Genomic DNA, 20156 nt, shown 5'->3' with positions numbered 1-20156 from the left:
TTTTTCCAGTATCATAATGTGGAAATAGATTTTTAAAAGTTAATTTATATCTTGCCCAAGGATGAAGGATTTTTTAGTGTGAGTGTCCTCTACACAGTATTGGAGTRCCATATTTCTAGGTGAAATTAGAGGATGGTTTGGGTCCTTTAAATTATTCAGAGTTTGTGCTAGGTTGACAAGAATKTTACCTCCAGTAATATTCTAACTGTGTTCTCACCTGATCAAWTTTTTTGAGTGTGTGTATTTAAAAGTACTTCCATATATAAATGTCACACTAGTTGTGTCTAGATACTAAAAGTACTATCACTGCTGCTGAAAGTTAAGGGTTACAGAGTGCAGTGYAGTTTTCTGGTGGCTGTGGGCAGAATGAAGAACCTTGATTCACCTTTTTCTAAATGTTAAAACCATCAACTGAAGCTGGGTTGCAAAGCTAAATTGCCACTTAATTGAAAAGAGTATTAATAACATAACTGACTTAAGACAATGCATCMCTTGTGCAGTTTTATTTCTAAATTTTTCTTATGTGAATATAGGATTTAAGAAAAAATTCAGAAGGTGAAAATAATTAGAAAACATTTTCTTCTTTACTACTCTAGTATAGCGAAAATTGTAATGCTGGCCTTGTGTCTTAAGGTGGCACTGCCACTTCAGTTTGGAAAATTGTAAGAGCCTTAGGGCTGGTCAGTGTGCTGGGGAAAATGGCAATTTGTGTGCTAGGGTTTTATTAGAATATGCTGAGCTGAGTATGTGCTTTGGTCTGCTGTGTTTAAGCTTGGATTTCATTGTATATGTACTTCTTGTTATTGCAAGAGGAATGTGAAAGGCAGCAAACAATTTGCGAGAGACTTCAGTAGCTTCGATTGACAGCTGATCCAGGATTGTTTCTAATGTGAGTCTTGGAAAAGAATGGCTGTTTTCCACCAACACAATCCTCTACTGAATGTCAGACAAGCATGAATCATGTCCTRTAGAGATGACAAGGAAATAGGGCAACTAACTGGTAGCAGAGACAAAAGGATGCTTCATAAGTCTGGTCACCATTTAGATTAAAGTGGGAAGTGGGAATATAAGGGGAGTTCTAGTACACAATGAAAATCTGACCAGGTTTCTTAAACATCATTTCTGTGGGCTTTGGGATAGTGTCTGCTTTGGGTAGACTTCCACTCAGCTTTGTGGATTTTGGCTGTTCTTTTTGTTTTGGTTTGKTTTGTTTTTTTTAAATCTATGAGGAGGTCTGTTGAATTTGTCATGTTCTTTCCATGGACTTGATCAACGTTAAGTACCTCAATTTGCTTGTATCTCCAAGGAATCACAATAATTTAATTGAATCTTTTCCCAGAGTTTAACTCTTCTGGCCCTGTTTTATTTGGCCTCTTAAAGATATAAAACAGTTGTAACCACAGTGGCATGAATTTTGCAGAAAATTTTAGTATTATCCATTGTACTTAATTTAAACATAGTGTACTAGAAAACAGAAAAATATATATCCTTCCTACTCTGGAATATTTTGTAGATTCAGACTTTAAAAAAAAAAAAAAAGAACAGAAAGCAGCATATCTTCTGTCTAGACATGTTTTTTTCTTCTGGTTTCAAATTTTTTTCTTTAAACTTTGAAATTGTCRTATGAGGTCTGATTTATCTTGATAGGACTTCATTACTTTGGTACTTCAGTGCCATGACTGGTGTATCTGAGCAAACTGAGCAAACTATTTGGKCTCTTGTGTTGTTTTTTCATATTCAGAAACATCTTTTTTTGCTATTTTGTTTGCAATTTGAATGAAATTGTRGCATGGTTTGAGTTGGAAGGGAYCTTAGAGATCATCTTGTTTCAATCCCCACTGCTATGGGCAGGCACATCTTTCACTAAACCAGGTTTCTCAAAGCCCCATCCAAGCTGACCTTGAACACTCCCAGGGGTGGGGTATCCCCAGCTTCTCTGGGCAAGCGGCTCCAGTGCCTCACCACCCTCACAGAAGGCCATTTCTTCCTGTCCTGATTGCTAATCTAAACCTTCCCCCTTTCAATTTAAAGCCATTATCCCTTGTCCTGTCCCTGTAAGCTCTTGTAAAAAGTCCCTCTCCACCTTTCTTGTAGGCCCATTTAGGTGCTGGAAGGTGATTTAAGGTCTGCCTAGARCCTTCTCCAGGCTGAGAAACCCCTGCTCTCTAAGAAGATTCAAAAATTTTAATTTCTCTTCTTCTCATGGTAAAAGGATGCAAGAATAYAGTCTTTTGTCTGTTCTAGAATGAGGGGGTAATCACAGAACAGTCTTAAATTCAGTATTCAAAGTCTGGACATGTTTAGAGTAGTTGACGATTAAATAGCATATGTTTCCACCTAGTAGTGTACATTTAATTCTCACTCTCTTTCCCCTTTCTGGTGGATTCTTTCTTTCTCCTTTTAATAGTGACCTGTAAACTTAAGGGTCTGAATTTGGAGTCTCTTCAGAGGTGACTGAGGCTTGTAGGTATTACCCAACTAAATACAAGTTATTCTTACAGAGATTTTGTGCTTCACTGGGATTTGTATTTCTGCTTGTGTGCTGAGGGATAACTGGATTATAAAAAGAGATAAAACTCCTCATAGTATTTAGATTTTATTTCTTCAGCAGTCATAGAATCATGTTAGTAAGCAGTGAGGGACTGTCTATGCCTGTTTGCAAGCATTGGCCCAACTGCACCAGTTAGTGCTGCAGCCTGCAAAAGCTGAAAGATACCTGATGAAATTACCCCATTTGAATTCAGTTCCAGCAGATTTGAAGTTTTATATGCTATTATGTAGTGGTCCAATATGGATGTTATCACTGATAATGGCAGTGGGCAGATAACTACTGGTAGTTTTTAATTGCCTTGAAGTTTTTTTTCATTATTTAAGGTGGGACCACCTCCAAGTATTTACCTTTTCACTCTGAGGTTTCATTCTGTAACCTCAGAGGTGAYAGGTTGAGAGGGATGCCTGAGTTGACATGTTTCTTGTTGTTACAGGGTACTTAAGTGAGCATGCTGCACTGTAACCATAGACAGTTCCACAGCTCCCAACAAGCCCTTGGGAATGACCTGCTTTCCATATGGCTCATCTTACTCTTGCACGTGGAACATACAAAATATGTCTTTCTGTTCTTCACAGCAAAGGGTCAGTGYGTTGTATGGCTGCAACAAAGTACAAAATGGATTCAGGGTCAGGTTCAAGTTTTTTGCTGGAGTTTTATCTACTGATAGCTAAAAAGAAAGGGAAAAGGAGCAGCAGTAGCGACAATGGTGGGGAGGAAAAAAGTGGGATTGGAACATGGAAGGGGAAACCAGAGAACTAAAGCCATCAAAAGCCACCAGACAGCTACTGCCTGTGGCGCACTCATGAAAGGAGTCTTCAAATTTTTTATTTCATAAATAAGTTAATTGCTTATATATACATCTTTGAAAGAATACTTTTAATTCTTTATGAAGCTTATGGCATTAATTGAGGACTGCATATTTAGAAGACTAAATATGAGAAGAGGTGTAATATGGAATGATAGTAAGTCAAGCCAAGGATTCAAAGACTCTCAAACACAGCAATGAAGATTAAATGATCGTTTTTATTGGAAATGTCTAGTTAGTGAAATGCTGCTTCAGATCTTGCAAAGAAAATTCCTTGCTAGATTTGTGAAAATGCAACATTGTAAAATTTCAAAAAATGTTAAGAAAATCCTATTAAAGTAGCTTTTAAAGTRTTTTCTATTTCCATTACATGTGGCTCTTTGCCAGCCTGTGATGTGCAGGGAATCACAGGGTCTCAGTGCCCGAGAATTGCCAGAAAGTGGTTCCTTTCTATTACTCCTGGGGAAAGTGTTCAAAGTTGATGTGGTGATAAAGGCACGACTGTATTTTATCAGACTGAATAGCTTGTGGACAGGTTGTTTGGTTTTAGTTTTTTCCTGGCTTCTGGTAACAAAAATTGCTTGTAATAGTAATGTCTTGAGCTTTATCGTGACTTGAAGACAATGTAGGATGATCTGATGAAAAGTTATCTGCTGCTGTGTCCATTAAAACAACAGAGAACAGACTAACCATGTGAATGCATGAGGCAAAGCCTCAGGAGCTTGGTTAGTATCATTCTAATATTTTCCTGCCTTTCTTCACAGTTTCCTCAAATTCATATTAAAAACRGAATTGTAGTAGAAGATGATTTTGTTTTTTGTAGTTAACTTCATGGACTAGCATACTTATCCTTACAATGTTTCTGTGTGTGTGTGTGTGCCTGTAGAAATCWGTTCTGATTACACCTAGTGTATTCGTTAAGGAAAGAACTAATTTTAATGCTGTGCTTCTGAGTAATGATTCTGTATGGGTATGTAGAAGGTGTTGTGTGGGATAGAGWTTAGTTAAATCATAGTTTTTGTATTATATATGTGTTTTTTAAAAATTCAAATATTACTTGAAGACATTCAGTGGGACATTTTAAAAATATAATATAAAGTATAAACTGAAAAGATGGAACTTTTCAAATCAATGTACCACTTAGTATTTGCAAAAACATGAGGATACTTATTTGGATCTGTTGATTAGCTTTTCCCTCATCTGCTTGTAAATTCATTTGACACATAAGCAGAGGAGAAACATCCAATAAAACAATTTTCTGTAGTGGAATGTCTCTGGTTGGAGTTGCCAGCTTCTTTCAAGAGGGTGTGATGAGGGGGAGAAAAATAGGTGTAAAAAGATGACAGTGYTGAGGAGATGGGCAGGTTTGCATGACTCTGTGGGGACAATGTGTTARCCTGAGAGCAGGTGTATGAGCATTGCTGGAGCTGGCTCGCTGATGCTGTTGCCTGTTGGTTACAGGAGCACTTCATACCTCTATTAAGAAATTTTAAGGGGCAGCACAGAAAAAAGCAGATTCTTTATCTTCTGACACAAATATAATTTGGATGTCAATACTGTTAATTAGAGCTGTCTTATGCAGAGCAAAGCTAAGGAATTGAGGCTGGACAGGGGGAGSAAGAAGGAAAAAGTCTTGAGATTGTGGTAACAAGTCTTGGCTCAAAGTGAAATGTGGAAGTATTTTCCACAATTCTAGCTGTGGTAAATACTTGATTTTTAAGTATCTACAGAGGAAGAACTACTTTCTGATAGTTAGAGAAGGGTCTCTTGTTTAAAAGGTTGATTTTGTCTCTTTAGGGTCTACTTGTTTGCTTTCTTCACTAGATCAGCTTAATTGGMAGTGCTCAATTCTGAGACTGAGGAAGATCTTGAACTCATGAAGAATTGAAATAAGACGAGTTATGAATYCATAAAGAAGTAATTGAAGTGTGTGCATGTCTGACTTTTTTTTTCATGTTAACCTTGTGTAACTAGCTCCAACTTTTCCCACTTCCTTCTCTTACAAGACCAATCAGAACAAAAAAATTTATGTGCCATACAGAAGCATGTATATATAATCCATTTTAATAATAATTATATTATTATTAAATAATAATTCCCTAGGGTTATGGCTTCTGGTAACAGAACAATTAAGTTCCTGCAAGTTTTCAGCTCTATATAAATGAGCCAATATACAGGAAAGCACACACAGGCATTATTCAAATACTGTGCAGGCAGTRTCTCCTATGTTTCTAAGCAATTTTGTTTGCTTGTGGAAGCAGAGATGAAATCACACACAGTGGGATATTGAGGTGTTATTTTGGGGAGGAGCAACTTGTCAGGAACTCTGAAACAGCAAATATTTCTTTAACTAGTGAATCAGCTTATTGAAATTTTAGGTAACATAATTTTGATGCTGCTGCCTAAGTCAAAAGACATAATTGAAAAAAGAAATTTGTAATACGTGGCATTACAAATTAGCAACCCTTTCTAAAAATGTAAAATGTTTCCTTGTAGAGGAACCTAGCAGTTTGCAGGTCTGACATTTCTAGAAGTCTGCAACATAATACACTTGATTTTAGTAAAAAAAAATGTTTATAATTAACTCAGTGTATGGATTCATAGACTACTTCAGATATCTGTCAAGATGATTGTGTTGCATTGTGGTAATGAATTCTTGTTAGGTTGTGATAGATGTTGTTTTTAAGTTAGATTGCGACATGACAGAATCGTAGCCTTATTGCTGCAGGTGATTTTACACCTTTATTGCGTCCATCTTCATTTGAATAACTACGTTTACATTTAGATGATGTATGTTGGGAAAGTTGAGGCGTCTTTACTGCTGCTGACCCATATTCAAATTTAATGTTGCATTTACCAAGTTAAATGATTGGCTATTAATTAGTTCTGTTTACAGAAACATGGAAATACTCATTAGGTTCAGTGTCAGTGTCAGGTGATTGCTACTTTGCAGTTAGAAAAAGATGCGACACTTAACTTTAATCATATGCGATTGTAATGGGATCTTGTGCACGGCTAGCCYGTGTCAGCAGACACCAAGCAGCTCTTCATGGAAGAATGCTAAATGAAAGCTGGTTTAGTAATTATGCCGGGGATCTCTAGACTCATTAGGCAATGGGTCAAGAACTCAGGTTCCGCCCTCCTCCTGTCTTGCTGTGCAAATGTTGCAGACTGTCAGTGAACATTTTGCAGACCATGGCTAGGTGGCCTGTGCCATAGGGAATTCAAATTTCCTCTGTTAAGCTTTTCTTTCTCCAGACTTCTGCCCTGCTGGAGCAGGGACTGGGAGAAACCCAGGCATTTGTCCTGCTTTCCTTAGTTTTAGCACTGTTATTTTAAAGCCAAACTCTGAAGGAGAATACTGGTTAGAATAGAATTCTTTAGGACTTGAGCAGTATGGTGGTGTTAGTTTCTTATTGTTAGTTTCATCCAAATCTTTGGAATTGCTTCAGAGCCCTTCTTTTRGCAGACTGAAGAGAGATGAAAAATGTTATGCCTAAATTAAAAAATAACGATTCTGTCCTTTTTTTCTAATGCCACAGGAAGAATGGTATCACCATGGAACTTCGGCTTCTTTCCTCAGAGGTGCTTGTAGGAGCAATCCTGACTCAGCAGAACAATGTAAATTCCATAGTTAAATMATTTCCCTTCTCCTGAGCAAATAATTTCCTGGATGTCCACTCCGTATACTGGTGTGCAGCATTTCTGCTTTGGGGGAGTGTTCAGCAGAGACGTATTTGCTTGGTCCACCAGTCCTTTTTCCAGCTTTTTTTTTCCAGTTTGAACTKTTCCAGTCCAATCGCAAGATGCTGGCCTGTTAAAGGGCTATACTGTAACAAGAGTTGGCTGGCCCACAGTTATTAAGAAACAAATGTGTGTGTGAAAAATACTGACCCCTTCTGTTTAAAATAGATTGTAAAATTCTGTTTCTTGCGAAGATTGGAATTGAGTACATTTAGAGGAAAAGTGTGACCAATTGTTTCACAATAGTTATCTCAGATGATATTAAAAGAAATCTCAAAATATTGTTATGGTTTTATTGACTGGAGTAATAAGTAGGTATGCAATTCAAAAAAGAGGTATTTCTTGGGTTTCCCCCTCTTTTAACTCTGAGAAGCTTCAAGACGCTTAGAAGCACTAGCATAATTATRACATTAGAAAAACTGCACTGATGAAATGACACTGAAGTATGAACATGCATGATAAAATGCTCTGTTCTGCTTGAAAAGTTGTGCTTGTGTTACTCTGGGTTTAGTCTAGAATGGAATTGAATTCTCTGTAAGTAGTTGATGTTTAAAAGAGTGGATAGCCAGAGGAGCTTCCAWTAAAATCTAGTGCTGGGAGAAGGGGGTATTGGCCTTTTTTCTGGTGCTTTTTCTGCAAAGCACATGTATGAAAGTAGCCATAAAGGAGGAGATCTTGCATTCTGACAGTTGTTGGAGACTTCTACCCCCGAGTCTTGGCATAATGGGATGGGTAGTACAAGGTAMTTTAAAAATCAGAGAAATTAATTTTGTTTCCTTAGATTGTCTGTAGGCAATAGGAAATTCCTACAGTGTATYTGGAGTAACCATAAAAGTAAGAGATAGTTTAATAAAAAGATTTTTACCTACTCTTTGTTCTTTTTCTCTTTTCCTTTGTARTAATTACTTTCCAGATATCAATAGGGAATGAAGACAAACCCCCCGCACTCCCTAAGCTTTGCTTTCTAAAAAAATTCTCCAAAGAAATTCTCTGCAAGCAAGTCAAAATCTTTAATTGAGGACTTAATAAGTCCTTCTCTTCAGTGAGATTAGCAGTGTATGTTCTAAGTTCAGAAAWAAACTGTGGGAGTTCCTTGGTAGCAATAACAGTAAGCTAAACATGGAAGTTTCTTTAGAAGGAGGTGAAAGGGGATTTTATGTGTACAGCATTTAGAACACATACAATATCATGGATCAACACCTTGCATATCATACAGGGAAGGCGAAGTGCTATATACTSTAATACACTCGCGTTTTACATGTCTGTGTAAGAAAAACAGGAAGCAAACCTAGRAATCTTTATGCATTTTGATGCAACTCTCTTGAAAAAGTGTGTTTATTGACTTCATTATAAAATAGTAGCTCACTGCTTTTCTTCWGTCCTTTGACTTGTCTACTGAAAACAGTAGATAAACAATGGGGTACATCATTATTTGTGATCKCTAAAATTTGAACAGACAAGGTATTGGCTGGTATCATGGATAATCCTCAGRTAGACAGTGCTATAAAYGTGGTAGGCCTTTTTGATTTTGCTRKTTTTTWAAAAAARTTATCTCAGTAATCGTCTGTGTGGTAAGAGTACTTGGTAAAGATCTGAACTGTGCTTTGGATTTCCTTTTGACCATGGAGTATCTTACGGTTTACTCTACRTAGTGAAATGGGAGCGTGGCTTAATTGCTTTCCCTGCACCGCTGAAGTCTGGGGATTTTTGACATAAAAATGGATGATTAACTACTTGTGTGGGGACTTCTTAAAAATAGTTTGTTGTTCTTGCTGAGTCATCCTCTTTTGGGTAGTAGTTAGTTTCTGCAAATGTGGTGGTAGGGCCAGCCTTGTCTTCTACTTGTAAAAAATGTTTACTTGGCATAGCCTTGGCCACTGATTTGAGACTATAGACACAAGAATGCCTCTTATTCCAAGAGATAAAACTATCTGGTGTTTGATTTYGGAATATGGGTAATTTAGAAAGTTTTTTAAAAATTAAWRAAAGCCTTTGCAAGTTRCCATGAAATTTAARTATCAGGAATATTCTTTTCTTGTCCAAATGCCATTTGGTGCTCTTCTGCTCTTTTGACAAGCAATTTTAGAGTTACCTTGCAAAACATGTAAGCTTAATTAGTATGGACTCGTATTCATTTCACTACTTCTCACTTTCTTTTCCCTCAGGAGTCATCTTGCTTGATATCAGATATGATACTAGATATGTATGAGATAAGTGTCTTCCCAAATTAAAACTGACCTAGTTTGTTGGAAGCTTTTATTTGAAGATGATTTTAACTGGAAGGGCTTAAATTTAAGACCCTTGAGTATCAAAGTCAACTTGTGATGCCAGTTGTCATGTTACTCAAATGCAGAATGAAACAAAAGAAGCAAAAGTTAAATAAAGAAATAGCTATGGCCTTTACAACAAATGCAGTAACATTTTATAGTAGAAAGCTGTACCTTATTTCCAAATATTCKAAGCAGTGTACAAACAGTTAAAGAAATGCCTTCCCTTTTGGGGGAGAATGGCATATTCCTACCTGGCAGGTGTGGGAARAATCACAAAGGGGAGAACTGAGTTGTCTGATTCTATGACAAGTCTTCAGCAGATAATTTAGGGTGACGTGTTTTTTTGAACTTCATGTGTTTCTCTATTCTATATGTTACACTGTGCTTGTTCTTGTTTTTAAGAGCCTAATATAATGATCACTATTTTAATTAGCTTCCTATCATCTCTCAGTATTCATATGAAGAAGTGGGCAGTTATAGTTGTTATTGCTGTGTTGCTGTGCATGTCTATTTAAAATTAAATAGTAATTCTATATATTTTAATGCAATACTTCCTAAATTTCATCTGTATTTAAGAAAAAAATTGAATGAGTAGTCTGTCRTTCTTTGTTTTAAAGAAATTGTAATTACAGAAATCATAAATTTTTTAGGGGTTTTCCTCTAGTTGATTTGTTTTTGTTTTTAATATAGCATTAAATYGTAATTTTACGTGTCATCAAAACAAATACAGCGTACAAATCGTTCTGTTAAGTGGTCATTTTGGAATAGATCTCTGAATAAACTTCCTTCTCCAAAGCATTGCATGCTTAAAATATACATACCCAAAAAGGTGAATACTAGTTATATAGTTATATATATAGTTATATRTATATATAGTAAGTTTCTCTAWGAAGTATTGTTCTGTACTTCATMAAAAAAACACTTAAAATTTAGTACTTCCCTGCTGCATTACTTACAATTGCTGGYTGAATGCTGAAATGTTTTCATGTCATAATGAAAATTGTCAGCTAAAATAAGAAAATGTCCTTATAGTGTTTTTCAGATTTAAAATATTATAGTTATGGCCATAAACCATAAAAATAGAAAGAATAAATCTGAGTCAGATCCACAAATAATCAGTTGAGTAATGTGCTTCAYGAATGGTATGGTTACTTGGGGACATTGGCTTTTCATAGTATGAAAGAGAAGGAATGGGGATGAGTGATCCACACCCAAATTACCTGGTGCTTTCAGTCATTTGATGTGTTTATTACAGCTCATTTATTGTATTCTTTGGTCACCTCTGAGTTTGAAGGTGTTCATGTAGGATACTACAAATTCTTATGCAGTATCAACCTTCCATTTAGATCTTCTTTTCAGAGGGTCTCTTCAAACATACTCCAGTACAAGGAGARCTGACTTTTTTCTATATTCAAACCTTGCTACTTTGAGCTCTATGATTTCTTGTTACTAAAAAAATKCATTGTATATTTGTGATTTGATTGAAAAATCAGGAAAAAAGCCTATTTRTTGCCTATTCTAGACTATTTGCAAATCTAGTTAACTTTTGGGGGTACATTAAGTGAAAACTATGACATGTCAGAAAAGTCCAGTGTCGATTGTACTCAGGTTTAGTGGATTTTTAAGAGACAGACAACTTGTGTGTTTGCTGTGCTTTAGGAATGTGTAGGTTTTTTTTAAGAGTACTGGATGTTGCTTTGTCTTTAGCAGGGGTCTTAGTGCAGGAGTCAGAATTTTGTCTTAACTGGATGTATAGCAAATAGAACTGTAAGGTGTATGTTACTTGTACTGGTAAAAGAGTGGATTGGAGGGTAAAGGTGGCCAACAAACTGTGATACAGACTAAAGGCATCCTCTCAAGCCAGGAATCTGGCCTGATGCTTTTTTATACAGATGAGCTACACTTTTAGAGAGATTTAGACTTGATAGGTGTTCTTAAATATTCTTGAGACCACAGATTTGAGTTTATCCATAAATAAACTCCAGATAATRTAGCTGTGTCTTCCTAATTTGTATTTTGGGGTTTTTTTTTGTAATTGTAATGAAACATACAGAACTGATCTTACAATATTGATTGACAGAAATCATTTGATAAACTCCAAGCTGGATTTGTACTACTTGGCATTCTGCAGATATCTGCCCAGTATATTAGCATGTGTTTTGTGGTTGTTTTTGTTTCTAGATTCTTCAGCAATGGATTTCAGAACTTTCAATGATTAATTGAGAATAAAATAATTTGAATTGCAGATTATATTAATGTGGGAGCAGTTGAAGGCACTTTAGGATTASCATTTACTGCTGACAAGATGGAAGAATAACCTGAAATAAATCTCTTAACATGTGGAAAGTGCTACCTCAAATGCAGTTAATTATTCAAATAAATATAAGATGAAATAGTTGGCTTGAAGAATATGAGCTGGTGATCTGTTGCAGATCATAAATGGAAGAGAATTTTTACTAACATGTAAGGGAAAGCATAACGTTCTGCTGATTTTAATGCTTTCTTTTAAAGTATCCCTTATGAAAACCAGGAAGTCTCTAATCTCCTCTGCTCAGTGCTGCTGAGGCCTCARGTGGATCCATGTATCCAGTTTTGGCACAGTGAGTGAAGACAGAGGTAAACAGTTGGAGAATGTCCAGAGGAGATAAAAATGATTAGCTGTCAAGGAAGCATGAAAAGAGAAATTAGTGAGAATTAACATTTTTTGTTGTGAGCATGACTCTGTCAAGATGAATCACAGAATATTCTGCGTTGAAAGGGACCCAGAAGTATCATTGAGTCCAACTCGTAAGTGAATGGCCCATACAGGGATCAAACCCATGACCTTGGTTTACACCAAGCTGTGACTTGCAGTGTTTTGTGAAGAACAGAGTAACTCCTCTGTGAGGATGAGTCAAAGTAATTAATCTAGAAACAGAGATTTAGACATAAGGAAAAAATACTGCTTGGCAGAATAGTTGAACTCTATATCCATTTGCATRTGAAGGCCAAGGCATCCCTATCGTCAGAAGCTTTTAAGAACAGGTTAGACAAGTGTCAGGGGTTGGTTGATTCCTCCGTCACATAAATGGATTCATATTCTCGAGATCCTTTCCAGTGCTTTAATTAGCTTGAAAATAGCTGTAAAAGAAATGACTTGTGTAGGAGTTAGTATTGATTTGTAAGAGTTGTTGGATTTTTAATTGARACAAGCAAAGATTTTTTTCTTCTTCAAAGCACCACATAATGTATTTGTTGGGTAAGTCCTGAGGAAAAAAGGTTTACGTGGCCTTAATGAGAGTGAACTAYCTCTTCTAAATCTAAATACAAAAATTGCAGTTCCTAACACATTGGTTTTTTAAAATGTATTTGGTTTTATAGATGCTTTTGTCTTGCACAGTAACCAGGTTARTATTACCTTGAGGCCTTTCTTCATCATGCCTTTGTTATTATGATGATTCTGAAAAAGTGAAGACCTACTCAGTAATGTAAAACTGGTATGGAAAGACTCTATATACTCTTGTGGTAGATTGTCATGATGTCTTTTAAATCAAAATGGCTTAAAAATTGTGTCTGGATTTGTAATTATTAAGGAGGAGTCCATTTATTTGTTAGTGTCTGTTTTAGGGGATCATACCTTCTTTTCTTTAGTTTCTTCTCCTGACCCGAGTGGCTTAATTTGGACTATGTTTTAAGTATGATATTGTTTGACATTAGATTTTAATGCTTCATTTGATTTCTTTTTTTTCTGCCTTCCAAGGTCTCTGTCTTGAGAAGTTGCCAGTATCTTCCTCAGCTAGCAATCTCCATGTGGACCGTGAACAAGAAATTGTTACATGCTAYGAGAAGGCTGGGGATATTGCTCTCCTGTACCTTCAGGAGATAGAAAGGGTAAGCTGGGGTGATTTTCTTAATTGAAGAATTGTGTGGTTCATCTTTCGTTGATGTGGTCTTACCAACATCTTGGTAACTCAACAAAAACATGTCTGGTATTTATTTTCATAGCAATTCAGTGCACATTTACAATTAGATTAGTATGCACAATAGATTAGTATGTCTTAATAGATGTCTGGTATCTACCCTTCTGACTCTTAAACAGTGCTAATAGTATAAAAAGAGACAGAGCTCCTCTGAGCTACTGTGTACATTCAAAATGCTGGTCTGGGGCCTCTTGTTACCCTATTCAGAATCATAGGATTACAGTGTCTTTCAAACACGTATGTTGCAATATGTTGCATGTATATACTTACTAGCTTTTTAGATAATTCTTAAAAAGAATGTAATTTAAAATGAAGCTATAAAGACTGAAAATCAATCTTGTTGATGTTTATTTGGAACCAATAGCATARCTGCACTTAAATTCTCTTTTATAAACTACTTGAAGGTAAAATTCTGACATAACATTGTACCAGTCAGCAAGTTCAATGATGTATCAGCCAGAATAATAACTGGAAGTGTGTTTGCTCCAGCTGATAGTCACAATCCTAGGGCAATGATTGTGAAATCATCAGATTTCATAAAAACATATGATTTTGAAATATAGATCTATTTCAGATAAATCTTAATACTTACATAAATTGAATCAGGAAAAGCTTCTTGGATTTGATAGCCCATCTGTCTCATTAATATATTCCTTACTGTAAGCATGCATAGAACTACAGTCACTGTCAAAATCTGAGGTACTAGGTGTATAGTAGACTTGGTTTTTATTGATGCAGGCTCTCATATCTGAGCTTCTTAATGTTAGACAAAATATAACCTCTGGACAGTTCTGCAAAATATTAGAATATTATAAGTGCCTGTGCCTCCCTCCCTTTTCTAAGTTATGGATATGAATTATGGGTAGTTAGACTTAGGCTCTTCATTTGGTAAGAGCATAACACAGCATGATTTAAATGCTTTAAGCTTTATCCAAATTTAAAGGGATACATAGCCTCTGTTATTTCCTCCTCTTGATTTCATTTACATCATTAACTTTTGCCTTCTGTTTGMTACCCTTAGCAAAAATTATAAAGTGATATAAATGCTTTTTTGAAAGAAATTTTTGGTACCCTTTATTTCTAGGAGTTACATACTGTTGTTTTAATTTAGACTTTGAGGTACAATTGAGGAAAATGCACTACACTTGGGGCTTTGTTCTTTGGCCTGTGAATGGTGTTAGAATGAAGTGAACTGGCAATATCCATCTGACTTTCTCAGACCCATTGCTTCCTGTCATTTGACAACTGTCTTTGAAAGGGTTATAAGACACAGGGTCATGAAAAACAAAAGAAAGGGGAAAGAAAACTGATGTGATGGGGAACGTAAGTAATTCATGCGGTTTTTGAAGCACACACAGGTTTTTATTTTCTGAGGGTTTTTGCTCATTTTGTTACTGTCTTTTAGTGGCTRGTAGACTATGTGACATGAATATGAAGGAAAATGAAAGCCGATAACTCTTCATTTTGACAGCATTTTTAATACTGATGTAATACAATTATTTCTAAATTTTATGGAAATCCCTCTGGAGATAGCTTTTAATCTTCTTACTGCTCTCTGCAGCAGTATTTTCTAACCTAACAGGAGTTTCAGATTTTTGAATAACAACACCTCCTGCTACTGCATGAGATTGCAAATATACTTTTTCATATTCTTCTCTTTTGTATACCATTCTTCACTAAAAATTCTGAAAAAGTATTATAAAATTTTGCTTAGCAGTATTTCTGCTTGATCAATAAATTATCTTTAAGGGTATAGCCAAGAGCAAAAAGGTTTATATTTAAATGGCAAAGGAGGTGAAGTTAGAAATAGTCTACTCGCCACCACCTACAAATGGCAAAGATTTCTCCAACATTAAATATTCCATGTAAAAGTACACAAAACTTGATTTTTGTTGTTTTCCTAATAGAATGTTTTTCCCTGTTTCCTTTTGTTCTCTTAGGTAATTAATGCCAATATACAAAACAGAAGCCCTAAGCCAGGGCCCACTGCACATGAACAAGAACTTGGTTTTTTCCTGGAAACAGGACTTCAAAGAGCACATGTTTTATATTTCAAGAATGGGTGAGATTTGATTCTTCTTTTATTGTGTTTGCTTTTTTATTTAGGTTTTGTATTTGTATTTTGTATTAATTGGGCATTAGTTGTAGTAGTTGTGGATTCTGTAATTGTGAGGTCTCTTATTAATAAAGTAATAATATTTTGATTAAAATAGTAAGGCTGCCCATATTGTATTTATTTACATATTACAAAATGGGTTAGTCAAAGTATATTAAGCAGAAAGCATATTAAGCAATAAGCAAAGTATATTAAGCATTTACTTACTAAATGTAAGAACTTAAAGTACCTTAAGCTTTAACTATTTGAAATTGATTTTATTATTAAACACTGTTAGAAAGTAACTGACAACATATTGAAACTCTTGAATTTTTTAATATGGGTTTTGTAATTTTTTTCCAAATCTCTTCAGTTGTCACTTATTTTAACATTATGCTGCAGGATAAATGTGCATGAAGATCAACAGTATGTATACAAGTATACAATCTCCATTGTACCTGCTTTGTAGATCCCTTTAGACTCTGCATGGGAGATCCTTTATAATTTATTTTAAATAAGGCTTTGCTTAAAAGCCTAAAAATAAATTCTGTTACCACACAAAATGAGAAAAAGAATACAACTCTCCATTTTTAATAACTTCAGAGCTCAGCACAAATGGGTTTTAAGTACATTTCTGACATTTGTTGCAATCACATACTTTAAAAATTTGTTTCTGGGGCTTCTTACTTGATTAGGAAAATATGATTTTACTGAAATATTGRAACTCTTGATAGGACTACTGTTTTGTACCAAGAATGTTTCTTATTTTTTCAAATACATAAACTGAAGATGAAGGAAATCATGCAGYGTCTGTAAAGAGTTCGAGATTTTAATGTACTGATGGAAGAGTAAAAAAAGGCTATCYAAGTTTTTAAACTTTTTAGGGATTCCAGCATGGAAAGGATCACTACTCTTTTGAAATCTCTTTTTTAAGGTAATGAAGTAGTGGTGCAATRGCATGGTCTGAGAGTTACACTTTAGTTCTGTTTTCATAATTTAATTGCAGGAGGAATGGAATGTTCTGAAAGCTAATTTTTTTCATTTACCAGAACTAAAAATAAGATCTCTGTTTTCATGCCTCAGAAAAAATAAATAAAATACAGTTACTGAAAAAATCCCAGTGGCAGTCGTGGTTAAGTATAAGCTAAGAATTCCATATTTTGAGGGATTTTGATTGAAGGCCAGGGGTAGAAATGGTGCATTTAATATGACATGTCGTGTGTAAAAGCAATCTGCAGTAGACATAGCAGGTTGTGATTAGTGAAGGAAACAAAAAGCAACTGCACAATAAAGTCATGTAGTGGATTGTTAAGGACTACCCAGCCAGGAATGYTTTTCCTAGACCATATCAGCTGGTCTGGTGTGAACTTTGAAAGGTGATTGTATTCCATGTGCATTTTAATCCTTCACAGTGCAATTGTTGGTGATCCTGTTAACTCCTACATAAGCATTTAATCTTTTTTGCAATCTTTCATACAGCGATCCCTTGCAGCTTATAAGCTAATTATGTATTATAAATGTCATTTTGAATTTCTTCTCCCATTTCCATTGGCCAGCACTTTCTTTGTGGTATGATAGGAAGCAAGGCACTAGGAAAAACCGCTCTGTGATAATCATAATTTTACATATTCCTTCTGTTAAATGCTTCAGTTTCCTTCTATAATTCAATCAGAGCTTTGTCAATATTTCCTAATATGGTCATTGWTCCAGGCTGCTTCTTATGGGGCTGCTTTTAGAGATTGCGTTTTTAGTTTTTTAACTTGGGTTTACCAGAACTGAAGAGAACTTTAAATATATACTTATTCTATTTGGGACAAACTTAATTTATAGCCTGCTTTTTAATTCATCTATTTTAAGTATGTTTTGTTTCATTTTTAAATGGGTTGTTCCTCCTGATGTTAGGTTTATAGAAAGTTGATTTGAGATCTTTCCAGTAAGTTTTGCAACATATTTGAAGTTTGAACGTAATCTAAGATATTTTTTGTGTATGTGTGTCAGTTTCAAAGTAGAAAAGAAAATCAGATAACTTTTATATGAGCTGGAAGACCATAATTTCAGCAGAACTTAGGGAGCATGGCTGCCTACCCATRAAGTTGGTTGATCTACTTTAAATTTTCCCTTCATTTGTTAACTGGACAGAGATTTTCTTTTAAATCAAGTTCTTGTAGAGGATTAAGTGATTAACTTTCAGGTATGCATTATCTTGTATGAAAAACTAGAAAGTGCTTGAAAGTTAACTTAGCCTTTCTGTTAAGTGGTGGTATTTTGAGAATACATGGAAATGCAGTTAGTTTAAAAAAAAAAAAARAAGTGGAAATAGTCTGAACCAAAAAAAATTTGTTTTAGTGCTATTAAGACAAAACTAAAATTAATGTTTTTTTCCTGAAGTGATCAAAATTTTATTAAAGAATCAAACTACATACCAATTTTTCACTTTGGACATGAGAAACATTTCATCTTGGAAATGTGCAATGAAGAAGTTGAGGAAGTCGTTCTAAAACTAAGTGTAGGGTTTATGTGTTTTTCAAAAAAACATTCTGAAATATGTAACTTCACATGTCTTTCAGACTGATTACATAACTTGTGTAGTAATTGCTTTGTAATTTCATATTAACGGAGTTAAAAGTCCAGATGTTTTTACAAGAAAAGTGTGAGCAGAGGAATTTTGACATTGGTATTTGACGTAGCTATTTTCAAGCAGAATGTCCGTGAGAAAGAAAGGACAGTTGTTTATGTACCCAGCGTTTTCTTCTGTCCTACTATTTGCTTTGTATTCCTGTAATGAGATTTATAAGTTAATTTTGTCTTGGTTGTGGTTTTTATTTTTGAGGTATTTGATGTTCACARATATAGAGGAAGTATGCCCTTGAAGCAGAATGGCATTCTAGTTGAAGTCTAAAATCAGGTGAAATCATGTGAAAACCAGACTTACCAGACTTACCTTACTTTCCGAGCTTTTTTTTTGGCCACTCCTTTTTTTTTTTTTACAGCCACTCCAAGGATATTGCTCTGGATCCAGACCACAATTGGGTCTAGTCTCCATCAAGGTTCACTTACTCAGTCAAAGCCTGAGGAACCTGGAGCAGATCTCCTCATGGTGCCATTTCCTGTGCTGGCACAKCCAGAGTGAAGCCAGACATTCCCAGTCTCCTTCAGCAAGCTTTTTCTTATAGTCTGGCTTCTCCATAGAAAATTAGCCCTGAATAAAAGTAATAAAAAAACCCCTATTTTTTCTTGTTTTTTTCATGTATTTGATATAATTGATTTATATGGATTTAAAATGTTTGACAAGCACAACAAAGAGCCCTCCTTAGAATATGGGACTTGAAATCCTACATTGAAATCCCACAAAATATCACATACCTTATATGTGAGATATGACTGCTATATATTGGAAGGCAAACAAAATCACTTCTCTTGTAGTTTTCAAAACCGTTTTGTTCTTGATATTCTTGCTTTCATGTTTGTGTTAGGAAGCTAAGGCAAGAATACATTYAATATAGGAACAAAAGTCACTGATCTGTGATTCCTAGCAAAATGAAGTTTTCAAAGGATACTTTTTATGTGTCGTATCGGACACTTTCCTCATCCTTATTTCCAATACTGTTCTTGCCTGCTAGTTTTCATTGATAAAAACTATTTGAACATGAGAAGAAATTATTATTCCCTCAGATATTCAAGATAAAATCATCTATTATGAAYGCTTTTTCTTTCAAACCTTACTGTATGTTTATTGCTCAGAATTGTGTCTTAACACAAGAGTKTAAAATAAGGTTCCATTGTGAATTTAGAGGTAGGAAACCTGCCAGYGTTACATGGAATACTAAGGTGCATATAAACATAAAGGAATCGCTTTTATTCAAAATCATATCAATTTTTGTATTAACTGGTTATACAAAGACAGTGAAAGAGTAAYCTTAGTATCTGAGTTGATGTTCAAGATTGATACTTTTAATAATTTGTGGTTGGAATTCTGACTCCAGCTCACTTTTTAAAAAAAGATGCTAAGCATATTTTAGTCAATGTACTACGTATCTTGCTGACAGTGGCTGTTGATTGCATTTGCAAGCATCAGCTTCAAGGTTTTGGTTTGATGTTGAGTTGTGATGGCTGGAAAACAAAATGGTCTTGGATCCTCAAACTGGGCCCCTGCTCCCCTCAAAATGCGTGCTTTACTGCTGTGCTCTTGTTTTTCCTCTGTAAAGAGGAGATACCTACTGTCATCTTTCCCAGACCTACGYTCCTAGTGGGCATTTTCTTGTTTGCTTTTTGCTGGTTCAGATGCTTGTTTGGTTCTTCTGTGCAGTCTTTTTTTTTCTGAAAGAAATCTTAGCTTTCTGTCRTTCTTGTGAGATGATAAATTGATTCACGGGGTGATAATGGCTGGTGCGGCTGTCAGAAAAGAGATAGGACCATGCAAGTGAGAGTAGGAAGATACCAAGAAGGAAGAATGGTGGAAAAAGAGAACAAATACTAAGAGATGAGAATGGGGAGAATGAGATCTTCCTCTTCAGAWTGTAAACCATTAGGTGGACTAGTGTTTTCATTTTGAGTATATAAATGCAAAAATTGCTGCTTGATGGAGCTCTTTCAWATACTTAGGCTTGTGTAGCTCTAATGGCACACTGAAAATGTTTTATTTWTAAGCCCAAAGTTAAGAACTTTCAAGCATCAAGCAAACATGATGTGTAGTATTCACTTCTTTAGTGAATTTGAGATATGTGGGATCTTT

General features: G+C 35.2%; 1 protein-coding gene across 2 annotated transcripts in view; it reads left to right on the top strand.

The window, feature by feature from the left end:
- The window catches only part of TTC7B (tetratricopeptide repeat domain 7B), a 109373-nt gene that overhangs the window by 1118 nt on the left and 88099 nt on the right, over nucleotides 1–20156 (top strand). The window contains exons 3-4 of one of the 2 annotated variants that reach the window (XM_057370586.1): nucleotides 13110–13240; nucleotides 15270–15391. In XM_057370586.1, coding sequence (XP_057226569.1) covers nucleotides 13110–13240; nucleotides 15270–15391 — 253 coding nt within the window. Of the gene's footprint in view, nucleotides 1–13109; nucleotides 13241–15269; nucleotides 15392–20156 lie in introns of those variants that run through there. The other variant, XM_057370587.1, reaches the window with a different exon arrangement.

The sequence above is a fragment of the Malurus melanocephalus genome, unplaced genomic scaffold, assembly GCF_030028575.1.
Source record: "Malurus melanocephalus ecotype Western Australia unplaced genomic scaffold, MMel_1.1 scaffold_129, whole genome shotgun sequence".
Taxonomy (NCBI): domain Eukaryota; kingdom Metazoa; phylum Chordata; class Aves; order Passeriformes; family Maluridae; genus Malurus; species Malurus melanocephalus.
The sequence above is the reverse complement of the archived record's forward strand: the minus strand, read 5'-3'. Positions and strand labels throughout refer to the sequence as shown.